Source organism: Aspergillus mulundensis, assembly GCF_003369625.1.
Source record: "Aspergillus mulundensis strain DSM 5745 chromosome Unknown scaffold_6, whole genome shotgun sequence".
Lineage (NCBI taxonomy): Eukaryota > Fungi > Ascomycota > Eurotiomycetes > Eurotiales > Aspergillaceae > Aspergillus > Aspergillus mulundensis.
This window is the reverse complement of record NW_020797894.1, coordinates 1,018,088-1,035,371: the sequence shown is the minus strand read 5'-3', so window position 1 is coordinate 1,035,371 and position 17,284 is coordinate 1,018,088. Positions and strand designations below refer to the sequence as shown.

General features: G+C 23.7%; 1 protein-coding gene across 1 annotated transcript in view; it reads right to left on the bottom strand.

The window, feature by feature from the left end:
* Nucleotides 1–16,000: 16,000 nt before the first annotated feature.
* The window catches only part of DSM5745_06511 (uncharacterized protein), a gene marked incomplete at both ends in the record, with an annotated part of 2,002 nt that continues 718 nt past the window's right edge, over nt 16,001–17,284 (bottom strand). Inside the window, 3 exons of the mRNA XM_026748527.1 lie at nt 16,001–16,105; nt 16,185–16,259; nt 16,337–16,572. Coding sequence (XP_026602831.1) covers nt 16,001–16,105; nt 16,185–16,259; nt 16,337–16,572 — 416 coding nt within the window. The remainder of the gene's footprint in view (nt 16,106–16,184; nt 16,260–16,336; nt 16,573–17,284) is intronic.

The following is a 17,284-nucleotide window of genomic DNA, read 5'->3' as shown; positions in this document are numbered from 1 at the left end:
ATTTTTGCTTTTACCACGGATATTTTTTTATTTTCCAGGCTATTTATAAATTTATTTGCTTTTTTAATTATTACTTTTTAGCCTAGCTTATTTACCCCTTAATAAACTACTAGCTTATTTATATTTTTAACTAAATTTATTAGGTAATAGCTAAATACTTTAGCAGCTTATAAACTAGCAAGCTAATAAACTTAATTAATTACTAGTTACTACCTATAGTATTATTTAAAATAAGTAGTAGTAAAGTTAATTACTAAACCTAGGCGCCTTGTAAAGCTAATTACTAAACCTAGGTATTTTATAAAGCTAATTATTAAATTAAAATATTTTTTTATTTTATTAATTATAAAGGAGGATAGTATAGTTAATATTAATATTAATATTAATATTAGTTCTTAAATCCGCAACATAAATTTATAAATAAATCTAGATTTTTAATAACCTTTTAACTCTAGCCTATAATAAGTAAATTAGTAATCTTTTAACTCTGGCTTATAATAAGTAAATTAGCAATTTTTTAACCCTAAACCTTTTAATCCTAGTTTTTAACAGGTAAATCAGCTACCTTTTAATCCTAATCTCTAATAAAATAAAGACTTTAAATTAATTTTATAATAGGAATTAAATAGTTATTTAAAGATTATTAATAATAGGCAAGCCGCCTTTAAAAAATCTTTAAAAAAGAACTTTAAAAATTTTTAAAAAAATAATTAAACTAATAAAACGCAGGAATTAAAAAATGTATATAAATAAAATTTTAAAAATATATATAAAGTTTCTAGCCCGGCCTAATAGCTAAAACCCTATTTTAAAAGGTAAGTACCTTAAAAATAAAAATTAGAACCAGAACCCCTAAATTCTTTTTACTAAAACTAGAAAGATATGAAAAGGGGACACGAACATGGAAAAGGTAAAGGTGGATTTATTTTACTAGCTAATAAACTAAAACTAGTTTTTTATAAAAAAAAGCCTTAGCCAGCTAAAGCTACGCTAGGAAAATACTATTAAAAAATAAAGAATATTAATTATTTTTAGCTTAATAAAATTAATAATAAAAATTTATTAATAAAGAAGCGCGGGTTAAAAACCTTTTATAAAAATATATATACTTTTATAAACTATATCCTTAATATGGCAATTTTTAAAGAAAAAGTGGTAGTTAAAGTTAATATTTATAGTTATTTAAAAGGCGTTGTTCTAAAGTGGTATACTATAAAATTATTTTATATAAATAAATAAAAGCTATAAGATTTCCCCTTAAAATAGGGATGGGTTACCAAGCTTATTAAATATTTTAAACTTTAATTAATTAAGGTAATAACTTATTTTTAAAAAATAAGCTATAGTTTTATTAATATTTAAGCTAAAAAAACCCCTTGCTCCTTTATATAAGAATTCTTAAAAAATATAAAATTAATAAATATTAATAATATATTTAACTAACTAACCCTGGCTTAAAGCAAGCTAAATAACATATTATATTAAAAAATTAATAAGCTAACACGCCGCACCATAGTAATAAATTTTTTAAATATTTTTAACTTTAAATTTAATATTTAAAGAGATATTATTAAAGCCCGTGATAATAAGTAAAAAAATAAACTATTAAAACCTAAAAAACCCTATTATAATTCCTGTTAAGCTAATTAACACCCTTAAAGGTAAATAGCCGTGCCTTAACTATATATTTAAGCATACTAGGCATAACTAAATTATATTTAACCACTTTAACCTTTACTTTTACTATTATAAATAATACCTTGGCCGCTGGTTTACTAGTAAAAACTATAAAATTAGCTGGTTTTTAATTAACTTACACAGGGATTTAAAAAAAATAAGTATCCTATAAAAAATAATAAAAATAAAAATTAAAAAAACTTTAATAATTAGTACTAGTAACACGGGCCTAGTAAACAGCTATAAAACTAGTATAAGATCTTCTTAGCTTAATTTACTCTTACTTTTTAACTATAATTACAAGTATATTATATTAATTTAAACACTAGCATGTTTTATATATTAAACTTTAATGCTTAAGTACTATATACTAAAGCACCTTAATTTATAATAGCTTTTTATACCGGGCCTTTACAGGCATTTTTATTATTTACTTATTATAATAATTTAATATCCGCACTTTTTTTATTAGCTACTTACCTTAAAAAACTAACGGAAACTCCGTTGTTAGCTGCCTACTTTAAAAAGTTAATTAAGGAAAATTAGTATTATAGTAAATATATAAAAACTAATAATTTAAAAAAAGACTTTTTAAACTTTAATAAAGCTTAGGCCATGCTAGCTAATATTATTATAGTTACGTGTTATAAGTATAGTAAAAAGTTTAAATTTAAAAATTTTTTATTTAAGTACCTTAAAGCATGTAAAAAATAATTTTACTTTATTACTTTACTAATAAATACTAAGATTTTGCCCGTAATAAAGTTAAAAATATTAGTAAAGACTAGTATAAAAAATAAACTATATTAATTATAAAAATATTTAATAATTTTTTTAGGTATTAACTTAAAGTTAAAAATAAATAAGGTTTGCCTAAACACTAGGTATATTAAAACCTTAATTAATTATTAAATAGTGCAGGATTTAGGCCTAACTTTAAAATTAGCTAAATATATATTAGTATTTAAAATTAGTTTTTTTTACTAGGCAGATAAAATAATATTTTTTAATACTTATTTACCTAGCTAGGTTAATAATTAGCTAGTATTAGGAAAAATCCCTATAACTATATATATTATTAAGAACTTACTAATAAAGCTGCTTATTAGCAATAATATACTAGGTTTAAAAGGCTTTAAAATTAATTTATAAACCTAAAAAAAATAAGTACATGCTTGTTAAAATTTAAAGTTCCCTTTTTAAATTTAGGCTAAACCTAATAAGGTATATTTAATACTTGTGTACTTTACTAGTTAAGTAACCCTGTAACCTTATTATAAAGGTTATTTATTAATAGTTATAAAAAAGCTGCTTTTTATTAATAAAAACTTTTTTTTTAAACTAAGTAATAAACTGGGGTATACCTTATTTACCTAGTTAATAAATTTTTTTTTATAAGTTAAGATTAAAAACTATTTATCCTGGCTTATTATTATTAGCCGCTAAACAAGGCTTGAATATTTTTTTAACATAATTTTTTTAATAATAGCCTAAATTAGTAGCAAAAACGCCTATTTAGCAGGATTTAATCTAGCTACTTAAATTTTTATAATAAGATTTATTAACCTTTAAAAATAGGCTTAGTATTAACATAACTTTTTAAAAGACCACTTATTATTTAAATTACTATTTTTTAAGCTACTTTTGTACCCATCTCCCCTAAAAATATTTAAAAATTTTTAAACTATTATTTTAAAAAATGGCATTTTTATTTATAAAAACCTAAAGGTTATAAAAAAAATCTCCTGTTTTATAAAAAATTATTATATCTAGGGAAACTTTTTAAATAAAAACATGGTATTTATTTTAAAGAACTAGTAAATAAGTATATTATTAGTTAAAAAATAGGAATTATAAATGCTAAAACTAAAGGTTTACTACCTGGGCTAAAAAAATAAAAACCTAATAAATAAGATATTTAATAAACTTTATGCTAATAATAAAATAAAGTAGGTAAAAAAGCATACTTTAAGCGCCTATCCTGTTTTTATAGTTTAAAAAAATATAATAAAAAATAGTAAAACTATTTATAAAAACCGCGTGGTAATAAACATTAAATACTTAAATATTATTTTAAAACTTAATTTATATTTAGTACTAAAGTAAACCAAGATCCTAAACATGCTTAAAAAAAAGTATTTTATTTTAATTATTAATGCAAAAGCCTATTTTTATTAGTAGCTGGTATAGCTAAATTACCATTATTATTTAGTAGTTATAAGCCACCAAGGTTAAGAATAATTTAATATAGCTATTATAAGCTATATAAACTTAGTTACTTTTATTTAATAATAAATAAACCTATTTTTTATTAAATTTAGGGATTTTTGTTAGTGCTATATAAATAATATTATTATTATATTAAAAATATTAAATAAATACCTAATTTACCTATGCTAAATATTTAATAATTACAAGACCTAAACCTTAGTCTAGACCTAAAAAAAGTTTTCTTACTTATTTAAGTATTTAGTTACTTAAGTAGCATGTAAACACTTTAAGACTTATAATAAAAAAAAAAAATTACGGCTATATAGTATTTTTAATTTTTTAATACTTTTTATTAACTAAAAATATATTTTAGTATAACTAGGTACTTATATTACTATATTTTTTAATATACCTTTATAATTGCGCCCTTATAGGAATATAAGGTGCGCTTTTTAAAAGGTTTTTTATTAATAAGGCACCCGCGGAAATAATAGGTAGTAAAAATATTAATTTTTAAATTAATATTTTTTAAGATTAAAGCTTATTAAAAGCTATAGGCTAAGTTTACCTATTTTAAATTTCTTACTTATTATAATTTATTTAAATAACTTTATATTAATTTAAATGCTATAGTAAATAAACATAAGGTAATAGTATATTATATAAAAAACTTTTTTAAATATACAAACCCTTTTAAGCCCCTGCCTAAATTAACTATTAAGCTAGTTTTATTTTTTAGTAAGGGTTTAATATTTGCGGAGTATAATTACTAGGTAATAAAAATTAAGACCTTTTACTTAATTTAAGTAATAAAAAAAACTTATTACCTAATTAAGGCTACTCCGCGTTTCTTACTAGTAATTATTTACTTAAATTACTTTATAATAGCCAAGCTATTTAAAAAAACTTTTTTTTTAATTATAAGCTACTAAAGGTTTAAACCTTTGCCTGGTTTATGCCTTATAATATTTATAATAATTTAATTTACTTATATATTACTAGCCTAAAAAAACAAACCTAGTAGCTAACGCCCTTTTTAAACTACTAAAAATAATATAAAAGCAATAATAAAGGATCTTAACCTAAACATGCTAATAAAATATTTATTTTTAAATACTATTTTAGTTTAACTAGAATACTTAAAAGTCCATATTAATCTTAAATTTATGCGCAGGATCTACTATAAATATAAAAATAACTTTTATTATATAGCTATTATTATTATTTTAAGTAAAGTAAAAAAAAGAAACTATTTTATTTAATCCCTTACTAAATAGTTAAGAAACTTCTTTACCTATAAAAAAATAATAAAAAACTTTAGTTAATAATTCCACAAGAACTGCTTAAGAATATTTTTATAATTATTTATAATTAATAAAAACACGCTAGTATAAAAACTTGCCTATTAAAACTACATGGTTTAACTATATATAAAAAAATAATAAAATTATAAAAGTATATTACAGCCTGCCCCTGTAAGCTATTAACTATTTTTTATTATAAGCCTTATAAATTTTTAAATCCTATTACTACTTTTAACGCGCCCTATAAAACACTAACTATAAATTTTATAATTAGCCTATTAACTATAAACAAGGGCTATAACCAAGTCCTTATTCTAGTTAATAAGTTTTTAAAGTAAATTAGCCTAATTCTAGGTTATTCTTAGTAAAAGGCCAAAAATTAGGAATTAGCTTTTATTTAATTTATATAGTTAGGAGACTAGGGCATTTTATAAAAAATTATTTTAAACTATAATTTAAAGTTTATTTTAAATTTTTAGCGCGCGATGTTTAAAGCATTAGGTATTTAATAATTATATAGCATAGTATATTATTTATAAATTAATAACTAATTTAAAAAGGTAATTTAAATAATAAAAACTATATTTTATTACTAGTTAATATTATACCCTAAATTATAGGCCACATGGGAATCCCTCCTGCCTTTAACGCAGGCTGCACTAAATAATTTAAAAAAATCCTTTACTAAATATAGTCCCCATAAATTACTATACAGCCACCTATTTTATTAAAAATAAAACCTATTAAAATAACTTAGTAATTACTTTTTTATAATATAGTAAAATACTTATAAAGCCTTATTATTTACCACAGTCTAAATAAAAAAATATTATAATTATAAATATTAACTAATATTTTTTATTATAAATAATAAAGTACTACTATATTTTTATAAGGGATATAATATTCCCGTAAATAAGTAAATATTAAAAAAATTTAGTTAATAATTTACTAGTCCTTTTTATATTATGCGCTAAATAGGCTAATTAGCTTATAAGTTAAATTTTTTTAAGAAATAGTAAATTTATCCTATTATCTTAGTATAAATACTTAAACCTTTTTAAAAGGACCCTTTTGGTTAATAGCTAATAAAGCCAGGTGTAATAGTTAATAAAGGCTTTTTAACTAATAAAAACTAGTATAAAGTTAAAAGGATTATTAGCAAGAAAATAGTATATATTAAGTATAAATAAATACTAGTAATAAAGTACCTAGTCTATTAAATAGGCTATAAAGTAAAAAATAACTAGTAGTTATTAAAGTTAAAGCTTAAAGGCGCGAAAAACTTAGTAAAAAAATATAATAGGACTTATTTAAAGTAATTTATAATAGTTATTTTAATATTTATTATGTTTATTATATTTATTATGTTTATTTTAATATTACGTGCTTATTTTTATTATTAATTTACTTAATTTTTTATACCTTATTTTAATACTATATTTTTTTACTATAGCCTTTATATTCTTAATTTTATTAATTTTTGCCTTTTTTAAACCTTAAGATCCGCTTTAGCGCTTTTTATAAGCTAATATTTTTTATTTTACCTTTTTTACTTTTACTAGTATTTTTATTAACTATGTTTTTTATTTTTAAGTAAACCTTACTTTAGTAACTAGGATTTCTTTTTTTATTATTTTTTTAAGCAAAAATCTTTTTCCCTTTTTTTTTAACTTTTTTTACTTTTATAAGCAAGGACTATAACATACCTTTTTTTTAGTTAAAGCCTGCTTATTTTTATTTTATTTTTTTTAAGTAAACGCGGCTTACCCTTACTTTAGTAAAAAAGTTAAGCTTTTTAGCAAGTAGCTATTATTTATTTTATTATTTAATTTATTTTTATTTTTTTATTTTAGCAAGCAACTTTTTTTCTTGCTTTAGCAAGTAAATCTTTATTTTTTAAGTAATTTTTAAAGCTAGGTGTTTTTTTAAGCAAGGCCTAGTAAGATTTTTTTTACTCCCCTTATTTTAATTATTAAAATTACTTTCCTTTAATTAATTCTTTTATTTATTTAAGTTATTAACTTATGTTTTTCCTAAATAAAGCCTTTTAATTCTTACTTTAGTAAGTAACATAACTTATTACCTTTGTTAAACTCCTTATTTACACTAATAATAAAAAAAACTTAGAGTAATCTAGAAATAAGATTATGTGAATATTATTAATAAAAAGAATAAAAAATAAAAAAAAATAAAAAAAGCTGCGTAAAACACTGCTAAAAGTAATATAATTACTATAATTATTTTCCTACGCATTAAATATATAATAATAATAGTAATAACTATAACTACCCGTGGACACGGGTAGTTAATAGCAAGATAAATTTAAATAACCTAAAGGTAAGGAGGAAGCTTGCTATTACACTAGATAAATAAATTAAAGATCTTAAGATTTATAGCTTTTTATTAAAAGGGACACAAGTTTTAAACCTAGGTGTATTTTTTATTATCCACGCAATAAATAAATTATTTAAGCATAAAAAATACTTATATAATTTTAATTTTAATAGGGATTTTAAAGTAAAAAAAGTACCTATTAGCCTAATAATATAAATTTATATATATAGGGAATACTAGTTCCTTATATATTATAGGTAAATAGTGTTATATAATAAAAACCTAGTATTTATAGGAGTATAAAAATTAAAAAACATAGTTTTACCAGGCTTATTAAACTTAAACTTTATATTTAGGTTTATTACCGGGCTAAAACTGCACCCTATAAAAATTACTAAAGCTAATAATACTTAATTATTATTTTTAATTATTACTATAAGTTACTGCATCCCGGATATATTTATTTATATTATTTTTTTAAAAAGGGGCCTAGTAACATAAATAATAAAAAAAATAAATTATAATAAGTTTACTTAAGTGGCTAAAGAAAGTTATTTATATTTATTACTTTTAAATAACTTAACTACACACGGGTTTTAATAGATAATAGGCTAAGACTTACTAAACCCTTTATTTAAGACATACTTGTTGCTGGTTTTTAAAGGGCTTAATATATTAGAAATTAAGGCCTATTAATAAAGAATAATAATAGATTAGGATCTCCTAGCTTTAAAAGCTAGGAGAGTGGTAAAATAATAAAAACTAGGGCTAATTACTAAAAATATTTTAATAAAGCGCTTTAATAATTATAAATTAAAATTAATAAAGAAGTTTAAACTAACTATAATAAAGTTTAAGAATAATACTAATATAAAAAACTTAAATAACCCTAATAATATAAATAACTTTAATAAGGACATTTTCTTTAGCATAAATATTAATAAGGATAACTTTAAAAATAATGCTGCCTTTAATAAAGCATAATTAAAAACTACTAATTTATAAACTAATAATTAGCCTAATACTACTTAAAAAGCAAAAGCTTTAGGCTGTCTTAACCGCTTTTTAAAAAAAAAAAAGTTATTAATAACTTAGTAAAAGCTACGCAAGGCCGCGGATTAATAAAGTCCTTTAAAAAAAAAAATAAAGGGCTTATTTATTAATAAGCAAAAAAATATTTAAAATATTACTTTTTTTTAAAAAAATACTAAGCTTGTTACCTAATTATCCCCTTTATTATTTACTAGTAGTTAAAAATTATTAAATTTTTTTACTTCTTAAGGCAAGCCTATCCTAGCCACTAGTAATTAAAAATTATTAAATTTTTTTACCCCTTAAGCACCTATATTAAATTTTTTTACCCCTTAAAATAAAGCTATTAGCTTTTAAGCGCCCATATTAAATTTTTTTACCCCTTAAAATAAAGCTATTAGCCCTTTATATAAGCTAGCTAGTATATTTAGTTTAGGCTTGTACTAAAGCCTAAGTTTTTACTTATAATAGTTAAAACTAGGCTTTATAATTTTAGGCAAACTATAATTATTCATGCAAAATTAGCCTATAAAATAATAAAAAAAACGCACTAATTTCTCCTGCTATTTTAATAATAATAGTATTAATAACCTAAAAAAGGAAGTAAAGGCTAGACAAAGCGCTAAATCCTATTTTTACTAAATTTAATAAGCTAACTTTTACTATAAGTAAACTAGCTAATAAACTAGTAGTTTTTTAAGTATTTCTTAAAACCTTAAAAATTATAGCTACTTTTACTATAAATTTAAACCCTACTACTAGTAGGCTATTAAAGTTAATTAAAAACCCTGCTAGCCCTATAATATTAGTAAAGGTAAATACTTTTACTTAATACCTTTCCCGCTAAAAAAGTAGGAATACTAGTTATACTTTTAATAAATGTTTTATTAGTAATAAAATATTTATTATTTATTTAACTTTATTATTCTTGCTTTAGTAAATATTACTTAAAACCTTATTATTTTTAGCCCGTGCTTTAGCTAGCAACCTTAATTTATTAATAATTAATTATAATATAGTATTAAATATATTAAAAAAAATACCTTATTATTTATAAGGCCATGCGAGTTTTTTTAAAAGCCTAAATATAAGCTTTATTAAAAGCCTAAAGGTATATTACTATTAATATAGCTTATTAAATAAAAAATTAGGTTCTAAAGGTTTTTATAAATATGTTATATTTAATATTAAAAAAATTAAAATAAAATTAAACTTAATGCCAAGCCTAAAGTCTTTACTTTTTTTTATTACCTTTTTTACTAAGTAAATTACTATTTTTTAAATAAAACCACTTTTACTTGCGCGGTTTTTTTTATTTTTACTTTTATTTACTTTTAAAGCTCTTTTTATTTTAATTACTTTAATATTATTATATTAAAAAGCTCTCGCGTTTTTTTTTATTTTTATAGCATTTGCTTAAGCCACCAAGCTATTTCTTTTTTATTAGTAAATAAGGGCGTCTGCCTTTTATATAGGGGACTTATTAAGGTTAGCCACCTTAATAATATTTAATACTACTGTCGGGCACCGCCCTAACCCCTTTCCTTTATTAGAATATAGCTAGCCTAGAGAACAATCAATCATATCATGAATCCTTTTTAAAGAACCGTCAAAAGTATGACAGAAGGATTCCTAGTAAGGCTTTAAAGTATTTAAATACCTTAGGCCCTAGTGGCTTAATAAAGCTATTTATTATTTATTTTTTAATAAAAATAAACTAGATATCAATAATGCCTTTAGCCTTTTTTTCCTAAATAAGATAATATTAAATATTAATATATTTACTTTAGGTATAAAACTAGGGATTACTAGCTAGTATTATAGTGCCTTTATTATTTTTATAAATTATAATAATAATGGAATCTACCTTTTAAATATTTATAAGCTTTTTTAGTAAGTAGCAAAGCTAGATAGCCTTTTTAATAACTTATATTTTTTTTATATACTTAGCTTTATAGGAAGATAAAGCTATAATAAGCTAATATTTAAAAAACTAGCTAATAATTATAAAACCTATATAAAATATATATTTAAAGGTAAAATAGCATGTTTTTAAGTTATTACTTTAATTAGTATTAGTATAGCTAGTTAGCAGTTAAAAATCCCTAAAAAATACTAGTTTATAATTTATAAAGCCTTAAAAATAGTAAAACACGTGCTTAATTACTACCATATATTTTTTTATAGGTTTAATAAAAAAATAGTTTAAAATAAATATAGGGTAGATAATATTAGCCCAAGTACCTAGTATAAGGTATATTAAAAACCTAATAATATTTTAATATTATTTTAAAATATTTATTAAAGCTATATACTTTTTAAAAGCAGGCTTTAGCTTTAAGCAGGGATTTATTAATATACTATAAATTTTAAAGTTATTTATACTAAATTAGTAAAAAATCTTATTTATATAACTAAGTTAAAAAAGCTAAAGTATTTAGTTAGCCTAATTTTAATAAACCTTTATACTAAAATAGTAATAGCAAGGGCTAAAATTAAATATTTTAAAATACTTACTTAAGGTATTTTTAATTTTTTAAATCCAGGCTTTATTCCTGCTAACTAGTAAAAAATTATTTATATATATAATAATAAAAATCTTACTATTAGTAAAGACTTTTAAGTTTAAATAAATAAAATAAAAGCCTAGCATGGCTAAAAAATTTATAAGTAATTAATACTAAATTTATAATACTTATTTTAGGTTATAAAAAGCTTTTTTAAGCTAGTAAACATGTTTAAAGCTATTAATAAAAAGGTAAGGTTATTTTATAAAAATTATAATATTAATATCCTTATATAAAAATGCTATTTTTATATTTATTTATTTAATTTTAAGGTTTAGCATGGTAATAATAATAAATAAAAGCTTATAACTTATTAGCTTTATTACCTTAATAAAAGTTTTATAATAATTAAGCTTATAAATTTACTTAAAGCTATAAACCACCTAGTAAGCTTTATAGTAAAAAATCTAGCCTTTTAATTTTTTTTTAACCTTTAAAACCTATTTACTAGGAAGTAAGTATTTTTTAAAGGGTAAGTTAATAAGGTTTTAAGTTTTATTTTTTATTAAGAAATTATATTCTTCCTGCATGCCCTTAAATTATTTATTTTATTTATTTTTAGCCTTAGCTTGCTAAACTATTAGTTTATCCTTTTTAAAAATTTACTTATAAAGTATTATAGCTAGTATTAAAATATTATTTAAGCTAGGATTACTAGCTAATACTTAAAGGTTATTTAAATAAGGTTTATTAACTAGGGTAATTTTATTCCGCGTGGCTTTAAAAGTATTTTAAAAATAAAATAAATAGGCTAGCTTATCCAAAATTTAAAAAGCTTTTTTAAAATTTATAGTAATTTAAGCGCGTGTATAATACACTAGGCTAGTATTATAGCCAAAATTTAAATTTTTTAAAAATATATTAACTTTAATAATTAATTTAGTGGCTTTTACTACTAAATCCTTAGGGTTTACATACCTAAAAAGGTTTTTAAAAGCTAGGCTTTTTAGGGATTTATTTTTAGGATTTTTTTTAATATTTAAGCCAGTATTAGCTAGTACTTTTTTAAAAATAAAAATCCTTAAAAAGGCAGGAGTTTTAAAAATAAAAATCCCTAAAAAGGTAGGTACTTTAAGCACCTTGGGGATAAAGGTCCCTGGAAGGCTTAAAAATAAGGCCTTAAAAATAAAAATTTTTAAAGGGCTTAAAGTTTTAGTAACTCCTAGTAAGGCCTTAAAAATAAAGGTCCTTAAAGGCACTAAAGTAGTTACTTTTAAAAAATCTAGCTTAATATAGTAATTTTTAATAATATTAATATTATATATTAAAACCACGTGGCTATTATTTAAAAAAACTTGGTATAGCTTATTTATTTTTTTATTAAACCTAACTAGCCTTTTAGTTCTTGTTTTACCGTTTTTATAAAGCTTTTTTTACTTTTTTAGTAGGTTTAAAATATAGACCTTAAATTAAAAAATATAAATATAAGAAATATTTAGCTAGTAGCTATACTAGGCTTTAAATAATATAATATTATTTAGTATAAAATACAGAGTTTAATTATATAAATAACTAATATTTTTGTAAAACTTAAACTATATATTAGCTAGGGCTTTAGTATTATATAATATAAATTATATAAAGCTAAGTAGCTTATTAATAAACACTTTAATATAGCTATTTTATTTATACTAGTTTATATTAAATATTTTTATAATAGCTTTAAAGCTATAAATAAGGTGTTATAAGTTATAAATATTTTCCCCTTTTTAGTTATAGCATACGCGGTGTAACAAGAGTTTAGGCGTGTTATACTAGTAAATAATAAAAAAAGCCTAGGTAGTAAATTTATTCTTGCTAGCTAGCGCTATAACCTAGTAATAATAAAATTTATTATTTATAATAAAGTTAATATATACCTTTTTATTAAATAAAAGTAAATATAAGCCGGAAATATTTATATAAAATAATTTAAATAATTAATTAATAAGTATTATAATACCTTTATAAGGCTTAGCCTGCTAGCATGTAGTAATATAAAATTTATAAATATAATTTTTAAATATATGCATACCGCGGATTACCTTTTTTATTTTATTAAGCTAATTTTTAAAAGTATAGCTTATTTATTAGTGCTAAAGCTAGGAAAATTTATTTTAAAAAATAAAGGTTATTAATATAAAAATAGCCGGTATTACTAGGCCCTAGTAAAGGTTAAAAAAAATACTTTATAAACTTTAAAGGCCGTGTACTATATTAATTTATAATTATATAAAATAATAATATTAGCACCTTATAGCTTCTTAGCTTTTGTATTTTATTAGTTAAAGCTAACTAAGTAATACTTATTTAATAATTAGAAAATAAAAATTAGCATAAAAAATATATTAAGGTAATATAAAATATTATTTAAAGCCAGGATTTTAAGCTAGCTATTAATATAGTAAAAAATTTTAATAATATTAATACCCTAGGTGCTAAAAACTCTAGGGTTAATACCCTTAATACCAGGGCTAGTATAGGGCTTAAGGTCCTAAAATAAAAAGTAATTATAAGTAATATATTAGGCATAGCTATTATTTAAAATAATTTATTAAATAAGGCTATTTTAAATAATTTTTTATTTAAAATTTAAGCTAATTTAAATTATAAGCGCTAGCTTAAGCGTGGGCTTTATATTTTTCCTAAATTTAAAGTTTTTTTAGGGGTGCTTAGCACCCTTACCACCCTAAAAGTTTTTTTAAATAGTTTTAAGCTTGGGATAAAATTAATAATAAGTTTTTTAATTATAAAATAATATATTATAATAAAAATAATAATATATAATAATATCCGCGGTGCCCTTATTTTTATATATTTAAATAATATTAAGGTAGTTTTTATAATATTTAATATTAGGCTTAAATACCTTATTAAAAAAAAGCGTTAAAGTACTAGTACCCTGGTTTTAGTTTAATTTAATAAACTTAGTAATAATTATAAAGTTATTTAAAAAGGTAATTAACATAGTAATATCCCCTGGGAGGCATTTAATAACATAGTTATTAAAATATATAGCCTTAAAATAATTAAATTAATTACCTAGGGCTTAATAAAAGGTGGTAATAATAAGTTTAATTAAAAAAGTAATATTAACACGGGTAAATTTTTACTAGATTTTTTTAAGTTTCTTGCTAAAATTAAAAATACTTTTATTATAAAATAAGGATATTAAATTAGCCCAGGCCTTAAAAATTATAATATTAATATTAAGTTTAAAATAGCTTTTAATTTTATTAAGTAGCTTATACACTATTTACTTATTAATAAAAAAATTTTATAAATTAAAGCTTAAATAATTAAAAATTAAAACCATGGCACAGTCCTAGTTTTATTACTAAATTTTAATCTTATTATAGTTTACTAGTAGCATGGGCTTAGTAATAGCTTTAATAGCAGGCTAAGCAAGAGGCTATATAAAAAATATAGTAATAATTAAAACTTTATTATTAATACTTATATTTTTAGCTTAGCTTATAATAAATTATTAACTAAGGGTTTTAGTATCTCTGCCTACTAAAGTTAATATAATAAAAAAGGGATTAATAGGGGTTTTTACAGGGCGCCTTTAATTTAGTTACTTTAAAAAATAGTTATAGCTAGCCTTTTAAAGCTTTAAAAATATCTATTAATTTTATTTAACCTACTAGTTTTTTAATATTAAAACTGGGATATTTTTTACTTTAATTAAGGTTATTTTTTTTATTTTAGCTTAGTGTAAAAAAACTAAATATAAAAAAATTAAATAGTAAAAAAATTAAAGTGGTCTGGGAACCAGGGATTAAAATACTTAAAAATTAAAAATTTAAGGTAGTTAAAAATAGTAAGCCCTAAAAAGTTATTATAATAAAATTAAGGTTAAATAGGCTAAAGCCTATACTAGAATAGTTATATAAAAAAAAAAAGTTAATAACTAAAAATAGCTAGTTAAATATTTAAAGGTTAATTTAGATTTTTAAAAAATAGTTAAAGTTAAAGTTTAAATTAAAAAACTTAAAGGTGTTATACTACCTTTAAAGGTTTTAAAACTCTTTAGTTATTAAAAAAACTTATTTTTATTAAAAAATTAAATGTGTTTGGCCCTAGGAAGCAGGTATTTTTAAAATTAAAAGCTAATTAAAAAGGTAAAAAAAAAATAAAGATTTTTATATAAAATAAAATAAAGTTATAATATTTATACCCTAGTAGTAAAGGCCTTGCCCTAAGTATAAGGCTTTTTAATTATTATAATAATTAATAAAGTTAAAAAAAATATAAAGCTAAATAAATAAAATAAAAAAATATTATATATTTAGTTAGTATAGGTTAACTTAAAAAAAAAAAACTTTTAATTAGGTATATAAGTTAAGTAAACCCGGGCTTATAACCTACTAAAAAAAATAATTAATTATAATAGGTAAAAGTCTCTTGTATTACATAGTATGCTAAGCTAAATATTTTAAGAATAAATAAAAAGTTTTATAGGTAGCTATTTAGGCCGGAAGAACCTTTTTTTACCGGAGCCCTAAGGCCGCCGGTGGCCTCAGGCACCCACTTCCAGCAGGGCATACACTTGGTGTCATCGTGGTCTGCTTCAGCCGACAGATGGTCAATTGGACCACCGTCCAGTGGTCTAATTGGTATTACAGAGACAGTGATGGATACGATGAATTGTCTTTGCAGGGCCGGGTCATCGTGATGAACCACCATTTATATATCCATGAACGGCTAAAGAATTGACCTACTAGCATTGCGGGGAATGAACAGGAGCAGTTAGGACAGGGCCTGAGTTACCCCAGTCACCCAGGGCTTGAGCCTACCATGCACTATGGTAATAAAACGACTGGGCAGTCTATGGTATGTCGTGTAAAGCATTCATGTACATGGATATGTCTGCCAAATCTCCGCAATCCCTCACAGCCGCGACTTGCTCTCCTCCCGGCCTAAGAGGTTAACATGCGGCGACCGAATCGGCCGAGTCACAGCATAGAATGCCAGCCCCTGGGACTTGGTCGAGAACTATGGTACAATTGACACAGTCAGCACTGTCCAGAGCCGATTCCATATCCAAGAAAGCGTGGTAGGGAGTCCAACAAACCTTAACCTTCGACCCAACATAGAAGAACGCAAAGTCCCCCGGCACAAGGTGGTGCGTGATCCCCGTGGCCTCGTCCTACGCCGTGCAATGTCAGCCCCAACCCTAACTACCTCTCAGATCCCACCCATGTCCTTATGCAAAGGCAAACATACCAAAACATCAATCTGCCCGCTGAGGACATACTTCGTTTCCTCGTAGGTATAGTGCGCCGGCCGCTGCGCCCCTGCCTCGATCTTGTAGAACCCGGATGTAATGTGTGCAGGCGACTCGGTTTTCGTCCGGGTGGAGTGGAAGTCCGCTGTGATGGCGTTTTCGCCGGCGGGGAGCTGGATGAATTCGTGGCCGGCGCCTTTGATCACGGTTAGGGGGACGAGGGGGGATGTGGACACTGGGTGTGGGTTAGGTCAGTTTGGTCTGAGAGCCTGGGGGGTAGCGGCTTACTCTTGGCTTTTCTGGGAGGACTTGGAGCTTAGAGCTGAAAGTCTCCTTCTTGTTCTCCCTCTTTATATGGAGTTGCGTGTACTCGGGAGGTTTCCCGGTGCGGGGCGTGTCGGGAGGGTTTCCCGATCGTAGATAGGTACTTGGAGTACCTCTTCTCCGCGGGAAGTGCGGAGAAAACATCTTTGACGATATAATAAGAGGCGAGGGGCCGGAATTCTTCAAGGATATGTGGAATATACTGCACCTGTGGCTTTTGTCTGGCGAAGAGACCATTTTGTTCTACCGTGGTGGTGGAGGAATTCTCCAAGCAGATACGGTATCATAGCCACCTGCTTCTGTGCCCCAGAAGTGAAAGGTCTCGGTCCTCCTTTGCTGGCCTAGACCGAGAGACCATGAAGCAATTTTTATCAGGTTGATTCACGTTCTCTGGGCAAGGTCCCCTGGTGACCCTGTCCAGACAAGCTACTGCTACTTAGCAATTAGGGTACTACAGGCGGGAACTTCACCATAAGGCTAGCATTATTCGCCAGTCTCCTGGTATATTCAAGAAGCAGACATCTCTGTCAGAGCCATCACAGTAAACCCAGGACAGAATAACAATCTCTTGTCCCTGACCTTACTGCCTTCACTTACCATAGCACACCATCCTCTGCCCAACC